This window comes from Bipolaris victoriae (genome assembly GCF_000527765.1).
Source record: "Bipolaris victoriae FI3 unplaced genomic scaffold scaffold_73, whole genome shotgun sequence".
NCBI lineage: Eukaryota > Fungi > Ascomycota > Dothideomycetes > Pleosporales > Pleosporaceae > Bipolaris > Bipolaris victoriae.
The window spans coordinates 99,921-115,318 of NW_014575319.1; the positions used below are offsets into that span (position 1 = coordinate 99,921).

Consider the following 15,398-nt stretch of genomic DNA (forward strand, 5'->3'; position numbering starts at 1 on the left):
GAATATCGCAAATTGGCACGGAATATGGGCAAAGCTGGAGAGTGCTGCCTGACTGTGACCTTTGCCCAGAAAATTTGCCAGGAAGCGTGCTCACTGACAAGGTGAAGTGAGGGTCGAGTACGTAGCGGCGACGAAGCGGTCAACATCCTTGTGTCTTATAGGAGCGACTTTTATACCATGATTACCCCGCAAAATCCTGCCTTATTCACATCAGCTCCACGCGTTTTTCGAAAGCGCTGTGTGAGCAGGAACACGGCGATTGGCACTAATCCACTCGTTTCTCTCACTGTTCAAAGTGGCGAAGCATGTGCATCAACACGCAACATCTTCCAAGCTACTGTGCTTGTCCATAGCAGCACAAGCAATGGACATCGAGGTGAGATGCAAAGAGTCCGTAAGATTTCATTATCATTTACGCCAAACTGAACAAGATTATGCCCGGACATGTCGTACGTATGCAAACCCACCACCAAGGCCCTAACCACCTATCTTCTTTTCACCATACAGAACCCGCATGTGCGGCATTGTATTGTTCAACAGACTCAGATACATCGCTATTGTCATCATCATCATCTTCTCCTTCGTCGTCGTCCTCTTCCTCTTCCTCGTCATTCATGTTCTCATCTTCACCCGAATCATCGCCATTAGAGTGTGGTATTTCAGGCTGCCGGTCCACAAAGACTTGTTCCGCCAACTCTTCCCAAAACTTATCCATTCCCTTTCCAGTGTGTTCTTTGACCTTGAGCGGCTTAGCGTCCTCCTTTTCCCTAAAGTTCACATACGAGTGGTCCTGCTGCAGCATGCCGACTTTGAGGTGATTGAGGTTGAGCTGCGGGATTTTGGAGACCTTATTAAAAAAGTCTCTCCAGAAGTTTGGCTGGTGACCCATGGGGATGTGGGTGAAACTATGGATGTTCATTCTCCAGAGACTGAGATCCTCCAACGTTGGCGCAAATCTGGCAATGAGAGAGATGAGAATATCAGCCCTAACACTCTGCTGACCCAGTTCAAGCGTTTTTAGCAATGGTAGTGCGACTGGGTCGGGATGCAGGAATGAAACAGGCATTGTTGGGGGTGGTGGTGGTGTGCTTAGCCACGATAGAAAGGCCTCGTTATTAGCGACCAAGTGCTTCTCAAAGTTCAACCGCAGATGCGTTAGGTTGGGTGTGTGTCTTAGGAAATGTCGAAGTGAACGGCCTGGGTGCAAATCGGCCGAAGCGCCGTTGCTGTGGGTATGCAGAAGACGTATTACCAGGCTAACATTCAATAAAAGTGTGGTCATGTTGCGCAGGACAGGCTCGATTGTTGGTAGAAAGAAGTCTGGAAGGAAAAAAGCTGAATCGAGCAGTCCATGTTGACGAAGTAGCACCTCGAATTGTGGAGGTTGTCGATTGGCTCTCCCCAGGGCATATAGCACACTGGAGAAGATGCGGGAGACAAAGCGCGTCGTGATTTCGGGCGAGTATGATCCCCGATCCGCAAAGCTCAGCCGGACTCCTGTCTCACGGTATACTGTTGTAGCACCCCAGGACGACCAGCTCTTCCCATCGCGAGTCCGCTTATTAGAGTCGAAGTTGCGAATACCAACAGTCTGGAGGTTTTCTAGCCGCGAGAATGCCTCTGAGAGCATCTCGCGGTCTACACCTGTACTTAACAAGGCCTTTTGCTCCTCGTAGCCTTGAATGTATCGAGCAGCCGCCTCTTCATCCCTGAAGCGTAGTGGTATCTCCTCATAGACATTGGTGGCAATGATGACGTGTGTCAGCTTCTTGGAGAAGCTGGCGTGCTTGGAAATATCAATCAACGCCTGCAGACTTGTATGTGTGAGCATAAACTGCTTCTTGCTGAAGAACTCTTGCGAGAACCATTCGTAGAGAGACTTTTCTGTTTGTTTGCAGACCAGTCGCAGGGCGCCAAGGTCTTCAGTCGGTAGAAGGGCTGAGATTGCAACGAGCAACTCGAGCGGTATTGTGAGAAGCGATGCCATTGTTGGGGCTCAAAGACTGAGATGGAAACGGACTGGGCAGCGCCAGTGCGTGTCTTGCTTGGTCTTCTTATCATGTGGTAGCGCGTCGCCGCCGCGCAGGCAGACATGGCAAGCTAGTCCCCTTCTGGGCTGATGCCTAAGGGTGCTACCTTCGCGCGTCACTCGTCTGGTCGGACGCCTGATTGATTTCCTGAAAGGATTCAAATAAAGGCGCTCGTCACTGCTGCAGCTGAATACTGCATCACATTTCTCAATCTTCAATCCGCACCAATGCCTCGTAAAGCTGCACCAAAGGCCACCCCAAAGGCCGCTCCACCTCTGGATGGATGCTCCGTCGCTACCTCTGGCCGCTTCCCGGGAACATCACAATCCGCACTTCAGTCGCGTCTTACGTCGCTGGGTGCTACGATTGCATCAAGTGTCACGGCAAACACAACCCATCTCATTGCAACTGAAAAGGATTATGAGAGCAACTCGACCAAGACCAAAGCCGCGGCTACCCATGACGTGCCTGTAGTGACCATTGAGTGGCTGGACGAATGCGAGTCCAAAGGTATGCTGCAATAACACTTTGATAATGCTGTCCCACGAGGCCCTTTTGAAAGAAGCAAATAAAGTGTTGAGGTTGACGTTTGATGCAGGCTCCAAGGTAGATGAAGCACAGTACTTGCTGTCGTCTGGCGCAGCTCCGGCGCAGAAGAATGGTTCAAACAAACGACCTGCCTCTACCACTCCTCCAGCACAGTCTCAAGAAAAGAAACCTAAGATTAAGGAGGACGCCAAGGTAGGAGATGGTCAGAATGCGAAATCAAAGACGATTGCCATCTCCATAGATGAATATTGCCCTCTTGCAAACTACCAGGTGTACATCGACCCCAATGGTACTATATACGATGCGTCACTCAATCAAACCAACGCCAGTGCCAACAACAGTAAGCAATAGGTCTAAAACAATTTCCGTGACACATATTCTAACCCTGTATTCATCTGTGCAGACAAGTTTTACAAATGCCAGGTGTGTTCCTTTGATTATAAAGAGCCCTGGACTCGACTAATGGACATAGCTTCTTGTCAATGGATCAGACTATAAAACTTGGGTAAGCAGCAATTCCTCAAACAGCATTTATCTAAATGTATTATGGACTAATCTTATTCCTCAACCTGCAGACTCGCTGGGGCCGCGTTGGTGAGCGTGGTTCGAGCGCCGTGTTGGGCTCAGGCAGCTTGCATGATGCCATGAGGGAATTTAACAAGAAGTTCAGGGAAAAATCAGGTCTCAAATGGGAGGATCGTAGTGCAGAGCCAAAATCAGGAAAGTACGCGTACGTGGAGCGTTCGTACAACCCTGACTCAGACGATGAGGAGGAAGACGACACAGGTGCGGGTGCGGACGACGAAAAGAAAGACGTCAAGCCCGCCGAGTGCACGCTTGACAAGCCTACACAGGACCTTATGAAGCTCATCTTCAACCAGGTAAGCATAAGTCTTTTTTCATTTGGTTACCTGATCACATGCCATAAAGACCTTCAGCTCACCCAAAGTAGGATTATTTCGATGCCACAATGTCTGCCCTCAATTACGATGCAAATAAACTGCCACTGGGCAAGCTCAGCAAGGGGACAATTGCCCGTGGTTTCCAAGCCTTGAAGGAGCTATCTGTGCTTCTAGACAACACCGACGCAGCATCACGAGCAGAGGTAGAACGTCTGTCCAACCACTACTTTTCCGTGATCCCACACGCCTTTGGCCGAAACCGTCCGCCAGTCATCCGTGACAATGACGCCCTTAAGAAGGAAATCGAGCTACTCGAGAGTCTGTCAGACATGAAGGAGACTGCCGCCATGCTCAAGAGCCAGCTGAAGGACGACAGCGGCATCCACAAGCTCGACAAGCAATTCCAGGGTCTCGGCATGGAAGAGATGACACCGCTTGACCACAAGAGCCAGGAGTTTGTCGAAATCGACCAGTACCTTAATTGCTCAAAAGGCAAAACGCATTCTGTCAATTACAATGTCCAAGATATCTTCCGCATCGAACGCAAGGGCGAATTCGAGCGGTTTGACAAGAGCAAGTTCTCCAAGGTTTCAAGCAACCGCCGTCTCTTATGGCACGGTTCCCGCGTCACCAACTGTAAGTACCTCTCCTCCATTAACGCTTTGCGAAACAACCACTGACCAAGTATGCACCTGCAGTCGGTGGAATCCTCAGCCAAGGTCTCCGCATTGCACCCCCTGAAGCCCCCGTATCAGGCTACATGTTCGGCAAAGGTATCTACCTCGCCGACATGTCTTCCAAATCCGCAAACTACTGCGCGGCGTACAACTCTGGAGGCACTGCGCTGCTCCTCCTTTGCGAGGCTGAGTTGGGCAACCCGATGCATGAGCTCACCAATTCCTCGTACACTGCTGGTGAAGATGCGATCAAAAATGGCAAGTATAGTACGTGGGGAAGGGGCTCGACGGGTCCCAGTAAGTGGAAGGATGCAAGCTGCATCAATCCCGCGCTGAAGGGATGTTCCATGGTAAGTTTGACGCTTTTTCTGCCTTTTTTTTTCTAGATCCCCCGGAAAACTGACGAGTTGAATAGCCCGATGTATCGACTCCGCCTGGTAAGACGAACGTGTCTGGAGCGTACTTGTTGTACAATGAGTACATTGCGTATGATGTTGCGCAGGTTAAGCTGCGGTACTTGCTTCGTGTCCGCATGTAAACTTTGACTTTTACATTTCCCAACCTGGTATCTCGTTTTACGACATCTTTCTTCTGCTATGCCAAAGGTGTTGAGTGTGGATTAGGCGTTTCTGGTCTAAAAAAAGGGGGGGCATACCTCTTCCCTTTTTAGTTTTTAATGACGAATTGAAGCAAATGAAAACATCGGCATAAGTGTATTCGTTCAGTCAAGTACGTAAATTGGCTTTGGGGGGCCCGGTATAAACATAAAGTAATCGTCAAACGCCCATGCGAAGCATCGTATCTCAAAAAAGGTTGCAAACACACAAACACTCGTCTACTCGCGTCCGCCAACGCGCCTCTCATAGTCATCAGCAAGTCGAGATGCATCCACGACCTCGACGCCTTTACCCAGACCCACCATGTCGGTGACCTGCCACCACCTGACGGTGTGCTCGTTCTCCTTGCCCTTGCGCAGCGGGCCTTCATCATCCGTATCGACCAGGCCACCCAACCCCGTGCCATCGCCCCCAACAACGACAATCGTCTGGCCAACCCACTTCCTTACATCCTCAATGTTCTGGCCATTGACGCCGCTCAGCGCATCAACAACGTACACGAGATCCGGGCCAATGTGGCGCAGCATGTGCACGAAGCCCGTTGGGGTGCTAAACGGCATGACCATTGCGGGGTCCTCGACAAGGCGCAGGGCCTGCGGGTGCAGCGTGTTCCAGAGTGCGGCGTCGGAGTCGCGGGTGCTGGGGGCAGGGGTGTACACAATGGGGTCGATGGAGGAGAGTTCCTCTCCGGGCGTGCGCGCCGGGGTGCTGATAGCAGAGTAGGAGCCGCCGAGAGAGGAGTTTGCGCGGGACTGGGGGCGGGAGCGGAAGGCGGGGGAGTAGACGAGGACGAAGAGCTTTATGCGGGAGAAGTCGGTGTCGGGAAGGTGGGAGAGGATGGTCTGTTTAGTGTTAGTGATTGGCATTAAGTACGAGAGGAGCGTGAGGAGGCTGACTGCATTCTCTTCGCGGTAGGTGGCTGAATCATCGAAGTGGTTTTCTGAAAGGCTTTCTGCGCTGACGACGAGGACGACGGTTTTGCGCTTGCCCCAGTTCTTGTCTTCGATCTTGCGCATGCTGGCCGCGAAGCTCTTGGTTTGCGCGTCTACGGCTGCTGCGCTGTCCCGGCTCTGGGCTTCGACATTCCTTCTCAGGGCTGCCTCCTCGCTCCATCGTGAGTGGTCGCCAAAGGCCTCGTCCTTGTCCTCCTCGCGGATCGAGGCCAGGGCAGCGCCAGCAGCAGCGCCGGCAGCCGCCCAGCCGGCCGCCGTCTTCTTGCTCACGGTATCGAAGAACTGCTGGGGCGAGGGTGTGCGACGGATGACTCCCTGGGCGCGGCCGAGCAGAGTGGCATCATTGCTGTATGCTTCACCGCCCACGCCCCCGGGCCCCAGGTCACGGCCCATGGGCGCCGTGCCATTTCGCCTGTCGTGGGCACTGTCTTCGCCGTAGCTCAGATCATCGTCTGAAGAGTAGTCTTGCCCGTCTTCGCGCGCGCTCCACACCCATGCCGCCAGGCCAGCTGTCGCGACAGTCACGGTGAGGATCAGAGGAACATAGAAGCCCAGGGTGCTGCGGTTGCGTGAGCTCGACTGGCGACGGTCGTAACGGTCGTAATTGAAAGACGACATTCTCTAGGTCATGTCGCTATGGAGAGTTTTGGTCTTCTGTTGTAGCTTGGATCCTGCAGTTGTTGCTTTTTCTTTTAGGGGCGTGAGTTGTTTTGTTTCAAGCGTCAGCAGTGCAGAGCTTCCCTGTTGTTGTGGGTGGCTGGGGAAAACGCAAGGCTGATGCTTGACACATGCGTTAGCGGCCCGAGGCTGTTGTTACGAGTCATGTCCGCTTTTTGACGTAGCGGGGTGACTCTTACACACCCCCACACCATTCCTCTGTACCTGCAGCAGAGGAGTCAGCAGACGGTCGACCTACACCTACTCTGGGATACGTAGGCCAATACGACTGTCTTCTTATCGATTGGGCCACTGTGAAAATTACTGGACCCCATACCCGACCAGAACTACTCCAAGACACACATCCAAAATTATTCAACCATGCCACACGCGACGAGCCTTCCCCCGCCGGGCTTCCAGGCCCTCATTCTTTGCGGACCTGGAGCCTCATTCAGTACATTCACATCTTCACCGAAAGATATACCAAAGGCACTGCTGCCCATCGCCAACCGGCCTATGGTCTGGTACCCGCTGGAATGGTGCTATCGCATGGGAGTAACAGGTAGGTTGGGAGAAAAAAAAGATGACAAAGTAGTATATGGCTGACAATACACAGACATCACAGTCGTTACCCCGCCAGAATCACTAGAGGCCATCGAGGCTGCCATGTCGCAAAATCCACATCTCACAACTCTCCCTTCACCGAAACCAGACATTCTCGCACCAAAAGGTCTCTCGCACCAGACCAGTACCGGCGACCTCTTCCGATTACCTGAACTACAAAGCGCCATCAAGGGTGACTTCATCGTACTTCCTTGCGATCTCGTATGCGAACTGGACGGTACATCGCTGGTAGACGCATGGATGGTCGAACAGGGCGGATTTGCAGGCGCAAGTGGAGGGCTAGATCACAACGGCGGCAAGATCGCATATGGTGCTGGAGGAGAAAAACTAGGACGAAGAGGTGGAATGGGTGTGTGGTATGAGACCAAGGGTGAGGGTAGCAGGAAGAAGGAAGAGACCGACTTCATTGCGACAACACCTTTGCCCAAGCCAATCGTCTCCGTGCCCACCGACTCATTAAGACGCAACATCTCCAAACTCGTATACTCGGTTCCCACAGACACTCTCAACGATATTACCGAAGAACAAAAGACGTTTCCCCTTCGACATTCACTCATCAGAAAGCATGCTCGGATAAGGATGCTGACGACGCACCGCGACGCACACATTTACATTTTCCCCTACTGGGTCATGGAAATGATTCGCAAGAATGAAAAGTTTGAGAGCATAAGTGAGGAAGTAATGGGATGGTGGGCGAAAGCTAGTTGGCAAGACGGCCTGGGCGAGAAGTTGGGTCTGCGGCAGATATTGCAAGAAGAGAATGAAGAGTCGGATCACGGATCCCAGATGGTCGAGGAAGATATTGATGTTTCCAAGTTCAGCACCACATACTCTGGAAACAACGTAGAGAACGAAGAGAGCTCGACTACTGCGTTAGCATCAAGAGTCACCAGATCGTCGAGCATACCCGACTCCGCAAAGTCACTCACAGCAAACTCGAAACTTACCGTCCCGCCTATTCTCGCATACGTCCAGCCTTCGGGTCCCAATGAGCCTCTTATCCGCCGCGTTGACGATTCCCACCTCCTGTTGACCATCTCGCTCCGCCTCGCCAAGCTGCCCTCGATTGAAGAGGTTGGAAAAGAAGCTGCTTCGCCGTTTGCCCACCAGTCCAAGATTGCGCACAAGGAATCTATCCCACGTAAATGCCGAGTAGAAGCAGAGAACTCGCTACTCGCCGACAACGTCATTGTCGAGGAGAAGACTAATATCAAAGAGAGCGTTATCGGATCGAATTGCAAGATTGGCGAGGGTGCACGGTTGCTGAGATGTTTATTGATGGATGGCGTCGAGGTCGGTCCCAATGTTCAGCTTACTGATTGTATTCTTGGTAGGCGGTGTAAGATGGAGGGTGGAGATGCAAAGGATGGTGATAAGACTGTACTCAAGGACTGTGAAGTGCAGGATGGTCAGGTGATTGAATGGGGAAGTAAGTTTACCACTTTTTTTCTTGATTACGTTTGTAAGAGTGGAATACTAACAGTTGTGCAGCTGAGGCCAAGAACGAAAAGTTTATGCGCTTCGATGTGGGTGACGATGTCGGTAGTGAGGGCTTTGGTGGCGATGAAATGGATGATGATGCGGGTGATGATGAGGGTATCCCATTGCGGTAGAAATTTTGTTGGTTGTATGAAAGAAGATTAAGAATACATGGAATTTATGAGCAAGTGGATAGCTGTGTTCACGAACGTGACTGAAGAAGATTGCTCATCATATCTCACAAGCTGACAATACTGAGCCTGTATTTGTAACACCTGATGAATCTAAAAGTGGTCAATCTGGAGGCTTTGAGAGACAGCACAAGATTTGACCATAGCTATAGCTCGTACGTGTATGACTTTTCACTTTCACTCCAGTCCGGGCAGCCAAGGTCACATGCAAGACTCCTTCTCTTGCACTGTACTTACAAATCTGTAAGCATCAGTGAGCCTTTATTTCCCTTCCGCTCTTCAATAGCTGAACTAGAATATCGTGTCAATTCCGACTCGACGATCGGCATCATGAAGTTCAGCACCGCCATCAGCGCAGCAACTTGCATCTTCCTCGTCGCCGCCCGAGTAATCAAACCACCCTCAGCATCCCCCAACCCCGATACCAACGACTTCCGACTCACCACTGCTTTCTGGAGTGACGAATACGCCTCCTCGAGCGAATGGACCACCTATACCACTAAAGGCGGCGCACTCATGTGCGGCCTAACTGGCTCCGACGAAACCGCCGGCTCCCTCCTCCAAGACACGCGCAACCCCCCCTCAGCCGCCAGCCCCTTCACCAGCGACCTCAAATCCGAACTTCAAGCCTGGCACTGGTGCAGCGTCAACCCCTCCTCCTTCAGCTGCAGCTTCTCCACGCACTGGGGTTTCCCGCACGCCATGCGCTCGCTCGGTCTCAGCGGCACATCAGCTGTCCAAGGCGGCGACAACCACTGTTATAGGATTGAGCATTGGGACCCGGAGATGCGGGATGAGCGAGGGAATCAGGTGCCTGCGATAAATCAGTGGTATAGTGTGCCTGGCATGGGGAAACAGTATCGTGTAAGCTATCGCCTTTCCCAAACAAACTCCCAAGAAAGAGAGAAAGGAAAGAAAGTTGACAACGGCAAATAGGCAACGAAATCCCACTACGAATTCGCCATCAACCCCCGCGGCGGCGCCCTCTACGGCCTCTTCCTCGAAAGCCCCCAATCCGCCGCCCGCACCCTCTGGTACGCGGGCAAGCGCTCCCCGGACCGCGAGGATCTTCCCGCCTTGCGTACTTTTTCCGATATCCTATGGGGATACTGGGTGCGCGACAACGCGCACGTGGCGAACGTGCGGTTCTTCTTCATGATAGGGATTTCAAACGATGTTACGAATAGGCTTATTGCGAGTGCGTTGAGGGATGTGAGGGGGACGCTGAAAGAGTGGCCGGGGACGGAGTTTGGGATGGGGACGGAGCAGGGGAGGGCGTTGTTAGGTATGTGGCGTTCTACTATGTCTACTAGGTTGAGTTGGTTTGGATGAAGGGAAGGGAGATGGGGGATTGGGGGATAGGGAGAGAGACAGTGTGTGCTAACGGGGGGAATAGGATCACCGAATGGAGCGGCCTTTGCGTATTTTCTCATGCAGCATAAGGCTCAGTTGGGACAGAAGGTAATCACCAAGGTTACTGTTTTCCGGCCGGAGAACGATGACGATGTGGATTTTGTGGATGCGTCCTTATGCTTTCATGTTGCTGATGGGGAACAGGCGGCTGGAGAGGAAATGAAGGGACGCATTGTGAGTAGGAATGTCGCGGACGATGGGACAGCTAGGAGTCTGACTAGGGTGCATGAAATTCATGCCTAGGGGAAGGTAAGGCGGTGAATGGTGTTAGAGGGTGGTCTCCAGTGTGATTACTGTGAAATGGTCCAACAATGACGTTTTCACTGATTGTAATTTTGATTGGTAATTGAAGTGATGAGTCTGGGATTTCGTGCATTTTCCTTCGTATAGCTGTGGTCACTGGATACAGACCGGATACTTGAAAGCGAAAATGGATCACTGATAGACGTGTGGGTATCGTGATCAAAACTGGATCAGGTGGGTATCTGGGCCCGTGCTGTGGCTGTCCCGCTGATTACAGAGCGGATGCCTTGAAGCAAGCTTGAGTCACTGATACGTATGTCGTTAGTAAAAGTTGGAGAGTAGGCGAGTATTCAGGTATGTGGTGTTGACATCCCCCTAGATACGGGCCGGGTGGTTGAAAACGGGATTCGGTCACCGATACTTGCATCGTGATCCGGGCTTGGGCGGGTACCTCGGCCTGTGGCTGGGAGCAGGCTCTCGTGGTATGGATTACTAGTATCATGGTTCTAGACGCGCAGCGCTTGATGATAATTTCCACCTCGGATGGAAAATTCAAGTGGCGTATAGTAGGAAATTACGCAATGCTCCATCAGCCGTATTCCAAAAAAAAATTCTCGAAGGAACTGGTGGCCCGAAATCAGGCGTCCAAAGCTGTAGGTTCGTCTCGTGTCAACTTGATGTCCTTTTTTCTGCTCCCTTTCAGTGAGTTTCTCGGAGACCTCAGGAGGCTGGTGTGCGGAGTACCGTGGAAAGAAGGACGCAAGCCAGGTTGTCGTCGGACAGTTCTTGCACGTGTCCTAGTTGCCCAGTTCATGCCTAGGTCAAGCCTAACGCATTTCATACCTGGAGTGACCCCTACAGCCTCCTTGCGCCTTCTTGTTTCTGCATGACTAGCTCGACACAACGGCAACCAGTTTTTCGATCGACGTTATATATTCTGTTTTAGAACCAAATACGGACGCAACCGTTGATTAACCCTCGGCAAGACCCCACTATTCGGCCGAATTACTGTAAACCGTGAATTTTGGTTGGACGTCAGTAGGGAGTAGGATTCAACTAGGAAATGTCTGAAAAGGCCGGTGTTTGAAGCGATCAACGGGTATCCGAATTTGGGTGTGCGGCGCTATGGCGCGAACGATTAGCTTTTTGAGGCTCAAATTTACCGTGTAATATATGTCGTCGTGTAAGCAAAGCGGGTAAGCAGTTTCTTCGAAGCTGAAACTCTTGTGGCTAACGTCTCATAGAGTCCGACTAGTCAGGTAACTCCGTCGCATTTGTTTCGTGACGAAGGACTTGGTCGTCGTGGGTGGCCGCGACTTCCTTGCAACGTGAATCTTAGTACAGCTACTGCCAAGGCAATCGCAGCAAGTAGGACAATTTTTCGGTCCTTGGTTGAGCGGTCCCACAGCAAAAGTGGTGTGAGTTTGAATCCAGGGCCCTGGTTGTCTTGTAGCTAGGGTTGCGTGGTGTTGAATCGAATAGGTGTGGTAGATAATACTGCAGTTTGTATGTAAGAAATTCGGATCAAGGATGGCGAAAAGTCTTATCAGTAACAGGATCATCCTAGAGAGCCACTTGGCGACATCGTCAGCCACAGGACCGAGGCCGTGGATTCCAGACCCGAGGACGAGGGCTGGACAAAGGACGGTGGATGAGACGAGTTTGCGGGGTAGGACAGAATAGTACAGTCTCCGCTATTCCCGGTGTGTGATTAGCACGTTTTGCGAGGCTCAAGAACGTTAAGCCCCCCCCTGTTCCTGTTGCCTCGGGACGATCTTATCAACGGTATTATGGTGATCAAACCAATCAGGAGTAGCACAAGGAATCACGTTCGAGGTCATTTGACTCGTGTGTTTGGGTCTGGCCGAATACCATGTCTGTCGCAATACATTCCTTTACGGAACGACTGAACGGTGTGCATGATTGCATGATTGCGCAGTCCTGGGGCGTACCCAGGTTATCTTATCTTTTTTATTCACAGCAGGCACAATGTCTAATAGGAAACGACTCGGGAAAGAGATTGTCTTTTCCAAGTTCTATTAAAAATTAGTACTTGGTGGTTGATGTGGGAAGGCACACAAGAGCCGCAATTATCAATCATCAAACTCAGCTTTTGCGTCATTCCCAATTCCGAGGCTGTGCACTCAAAACTTTCCTATTCTGTGCAAGTATCTCTGTTTCGTGTTGACACCACCCTTACAGTAGTGTGGTGGCAAGCAAAACATGACCGGCATTGCAGACCGAAAAACCCCTTCCTTCATAGCTCCTCAACAACGTCCTGGAAATATCTCAGGCGAAAATCAAGATTTGATTGGGCTGATTTTTTCGAGCCTTGCAAGAACTGCTAAAACGTTCCTCTAACACTAGATCCTTCATACACGTGGATTTACTAGCACCAGTTAGTTTACGCCCGTAATTCCGGGTCTGGGGTTACTAGGCCAAAGCCGTTAGGATCTTGTGTGTATGGCAGCGGCTGTATCCGGTCGAGGGATGCATGCTTCGTATTTTGTGCACTATCTTGCCGTCTCGTGGTCAAGCCGAATGGTCATGTCACATCTCTTGACAAAGAGCCCGCAAGACTTTGTTTCGTCGGGGAAGTCCGTTCATAACTTTATATGTCTTTCATTGTAGAACTAATGACGATATGTGTCAATACGGATACTCAACATAATCTCGCATTTTGCAATGGCTACTGCATTCACCACGAGTTGTATGGATGGCGACAATACACTCTCTGAATCTAATCCTGGATTTCACCGAACGCCCCGAGGTGGTGCTCTTGGCACTTCTGACATGAGGCTACAGGATTGCGCTAACATCCCTGTACTAATTCAACATGTGGGTCGCATGCGCCAATGGTTGTGGCGGTTGCTGTGTTTCTAATGCATGTCCCTCCGTCTTCACCATAGCGTTCACTGTAAACTAGTTGTATCAAAACCTGAATTATGTGGATTCCCGTGTGCCAGAGATAATCGCGGGTAGGGATAATCGGATGTGGGTGGAACAGCCGCTGGATATATCTTGGGATCCTGCCTTAATGCCCCGGTGGTATAGAGTCCTATTTGTGAGCGTAACAAACTTTGCATTTCCATACATTGATGAAGAGCATTGAGCGCCATGGATGAGTCGATGCATCCATCGCGCGATGAGCGCCAGCGGCGACTTATCTTGATTTGTGTCTCAGCAGTCACGACAGTTCTTGGAGGTATGTATAACTCATAAATTATATCGGAATATTCACTGACAGCAAGCAGTACTATGTGTCGCTTTGCGTGTATACACGCGAAAATTCATTATTCGAAGCATGGGTCTAGAGGACTGGACCATGATTGTGGCCACTGTATGTTGCTTAGAAAGCGACCATAAGAAGCTGCCTAATACGTACTAGTTACTCACTTTGGTACACCTTTCTGAAGCCTTAGTTGGCGCGCTACAGTTCAACATGGGTTTCAGGGCGTCGACCATGTCTCTGAAACAGGTGGGCGGCAACATCAGGGTATGCTTATCTCAGTTCCTAATCAAACTAGGCTAATACGCACAGCTCATTGTTGCCATGCTCGTTGGTTACTCAGCGATTGTAACCTTGATCAAGATCTCCATACTTTTGGTCTACCGCAGACTAGGTTGGTGTTGGAGGCAACGTACATCCCAACCAAGCTGACAAGTCACAGCCTACAACAAACGATTTGAAGATTTTTGCAAGAGAACCATCATTGTTCTTGCTACATACCAAGTCGTTTTCACGATTGTAGCGGCTGCCCAATGTGTACCGTTGCACAAGCTTTGGGACTTCACCGACAGTGTCCCAGGCTTCTGCATCAACATCAATGCTTTCTATCATGGTATGACTCTCTTCTCGACACGACTGCCATATAGTTCTTATTTCTCTTACTAAAACGCCACAGCGTCGTCTTCTTTCCACATACTCATCGACATATGGATCCTCACTCTGCCCATCCAACTCATCCGGCGCATACCCCGCAAACCACGCGAAAAGCTCGCATTATACATTAATCTCGGACTGGGAGTTGTGAGCATGATAGCCTCCATCATCAGGTTCCGATTTCTCTATATCTTCACCACTTCCGACGACCCCATTTACGGATTCGTTCCTGTCAACACATGGTCCATGGTCGAAGTCAACGTCGGCATCTTGTGTGCAACCCTGCCAATACTGAGGCCCCTTGCAATCAAAGTGAAGCACTATAGCAATAATAGCTCGCTCAATCTGTTCAGGAGTAATAGCGTGCTCAGTAGCCGGATCAGGGCCAGTAGCTCGCTTAGCGGGCGCGGGACTAGCAGGACGACTGTTACCATAGGGCGTGGAGATGGTAAGTCTCCGTCCATAAATACAGGCTTAAGCACGCCAGTCACTCTACGTCCTCTGAGCCCAGAGGGGGTCAGATACATCTTACATAATGAAGGATGGAGGGTGGACAATCAGTCGCCGCCACCAGTGCCGCCGAAGGACGTTGTGTTTGACTGGCGGCGTAGTCATGCGCCCCAACGTCCCGCCGTGGTACACATGAACTATAGAAGCCCAAGAGATATAATTTTTGAAGAGGATGACAAATATTTCAAAATATGAATACGATTTTACGATTGATATTGCTAGCCTCACTGTTGACTACAAAACTGCGCGCGAACAATGACTTCAATATGTGACAGCATCCTGAACAGGACACAGCATATTCACACCCCCATGACCTCATATTTCCAGCCATCTATACTTCCTTCAGGCGTAAAGTTGTGATATTTTTGCACCAAGCCGCGCGCTCCCGGCCCCCCAGACAACGAGCCTAGGGGACCCGAGTACCCCCACAAACAACGCTATACCGAATCGGTGCACCTAACCCAGCTTCATCCCAAGTATTGATTGGGCCAGAGCCTCGATGATGGATGTCTTGCAGCAGCAGTATGCTTCATGTTTGCTTTACCCTGTCCCGTGGCACACCTGATTGGGCGACAAGAGGAGCAGAGTTGCTGTATCATGTACGTCCGCGCGGCGTCCTCGTGGCTTTGCTTTAAGGAATCGTTGTTGCCTAGGGGATTGCCTCAGTCTT

The 15,398-nt window shown here is 50.9% G+C and overlaps 6 protein-coding genes across 6 annotated transcripts; 4 read left to right on the plus strand and 2 right to left on the minus strand.

Annotated features, from left to right (window-relative positions):
• Positions 1-496: 496 nt before the first annotated feature.
• On the minus strand, positions 497-1,987 carry COCVIDRAFT_39876 (hypothetical protein; the record flags this gene model as incomplete). The annotated part of the gene is made up of 1 exon (XM_014698721.1): positions 497-1,987. The coding sequence occupies one exon, from the start codon at positions 1,985-1,987 to the stop codon at positions 497-499; it is 1,491 nt and encodes a 496-aa protein (XP_014554207.1).
• Positions 1,988-2,257: 270 nt separating this feature from the next.
• On the plus strand, positions 2,258-4,696 carry COCVIDRAFT_39877 (hypothetical protein; the record flags this gene model as incomplete). Its single annotated transcript, XM_014698722.1, has 8 exons — positions 2,258-2,540; positions 2,629-2,919; positions 2,983-3,002; positions 3,052-3,084; positions 3,155-3,460; positions 3,532-4,117; positions 4,180-4,508; positions 4,574-4,696. 8 exons carry the CDS (start codon positions 2,258-2,260, stop codon positions 4,694-4,696), a joined length of 1,971 nt encoding a protein of 656 aa, XP_014554208.1.
• A 297-nt stretch (positions 4,697-4,993) lies between these two features.
• On the minus strand, positions 4,994-6,346 carry COCVIDRAFT_39878 (hypothetical protein; the record flags this gene model as incomplete). The annotated part of the gene is made up of 2 exons (XM_014698723.1): positions 4,994-5,617; positions 5,672-6,346. The coding sequence occupies 2 exons, from the start codon at positions 6,344-6,346 to the stop codon at positions 4,994-4,996; spliced, it is 1,299 nt and encodes a 432-aa protein (XP_014554209.1).
• Positions 6,347-6,766: 420 nt separating this feature from the next.
• On the plus strand, positions 6,767-8,622 carry COCVIDRAFT_39879 (hypothetical protein; the record flags this gene model as incomplete). The annotated part of the gene is made up of 3 exons (XM_014698724.1): positions 6,767-6,947; positions 7,002-8,438; positions 8,501-8,622. The coding sequence occupies 3 exons, from the start codon at positions 6,767-6,769 to the stop codon at positions 8,620-8,622; spliced, it is 1,740 nt and encodes a 579-aa protein (XP_014554210.1).
• A 387-nt stretch (positions 8,623-9,009) lies between these two features.
• On the plus strand, positions 9,010-10,335 carry COCVIDRAFT_39880 (hypothetical protein; the record flags this gene model as incomplete). Its single annotated transcript, XM_014698725.1, has 3 exons — positions 9,010-9,543; positions 9,616-9,964; positions 10,076-10,335. 3 exons carry the CDS (start codon positions 9,010-9,012, stop codon positions 10,333-10,335), a joined length of 1,143 nt encoding a protein of 380 aa, XP_014554211.1.
• Positions 10,336-13,639: 3,304 nt separating this feature from the next.
• COCVIDRAFT_48775 (hypothetical protein) lies at positions 13,640-14,521 on the plus strand (the record flags this gene model as incomplete). The annotated part of the gene is made up of 5 exons (XM_014698726.1): positions 13,640-13,675; positions 13,724-13,831; positions 13,877-13,958; positions 14,007-14,177; positions 14,241-14,521. Coding segments are annotated over 5 exons (678 nt in total), but the record flags the coding sequence as incomplete, so codon positions are not given.
• Between the last annotated feature and the right edge of the window lie 877 nt (positions 14,522-15,398).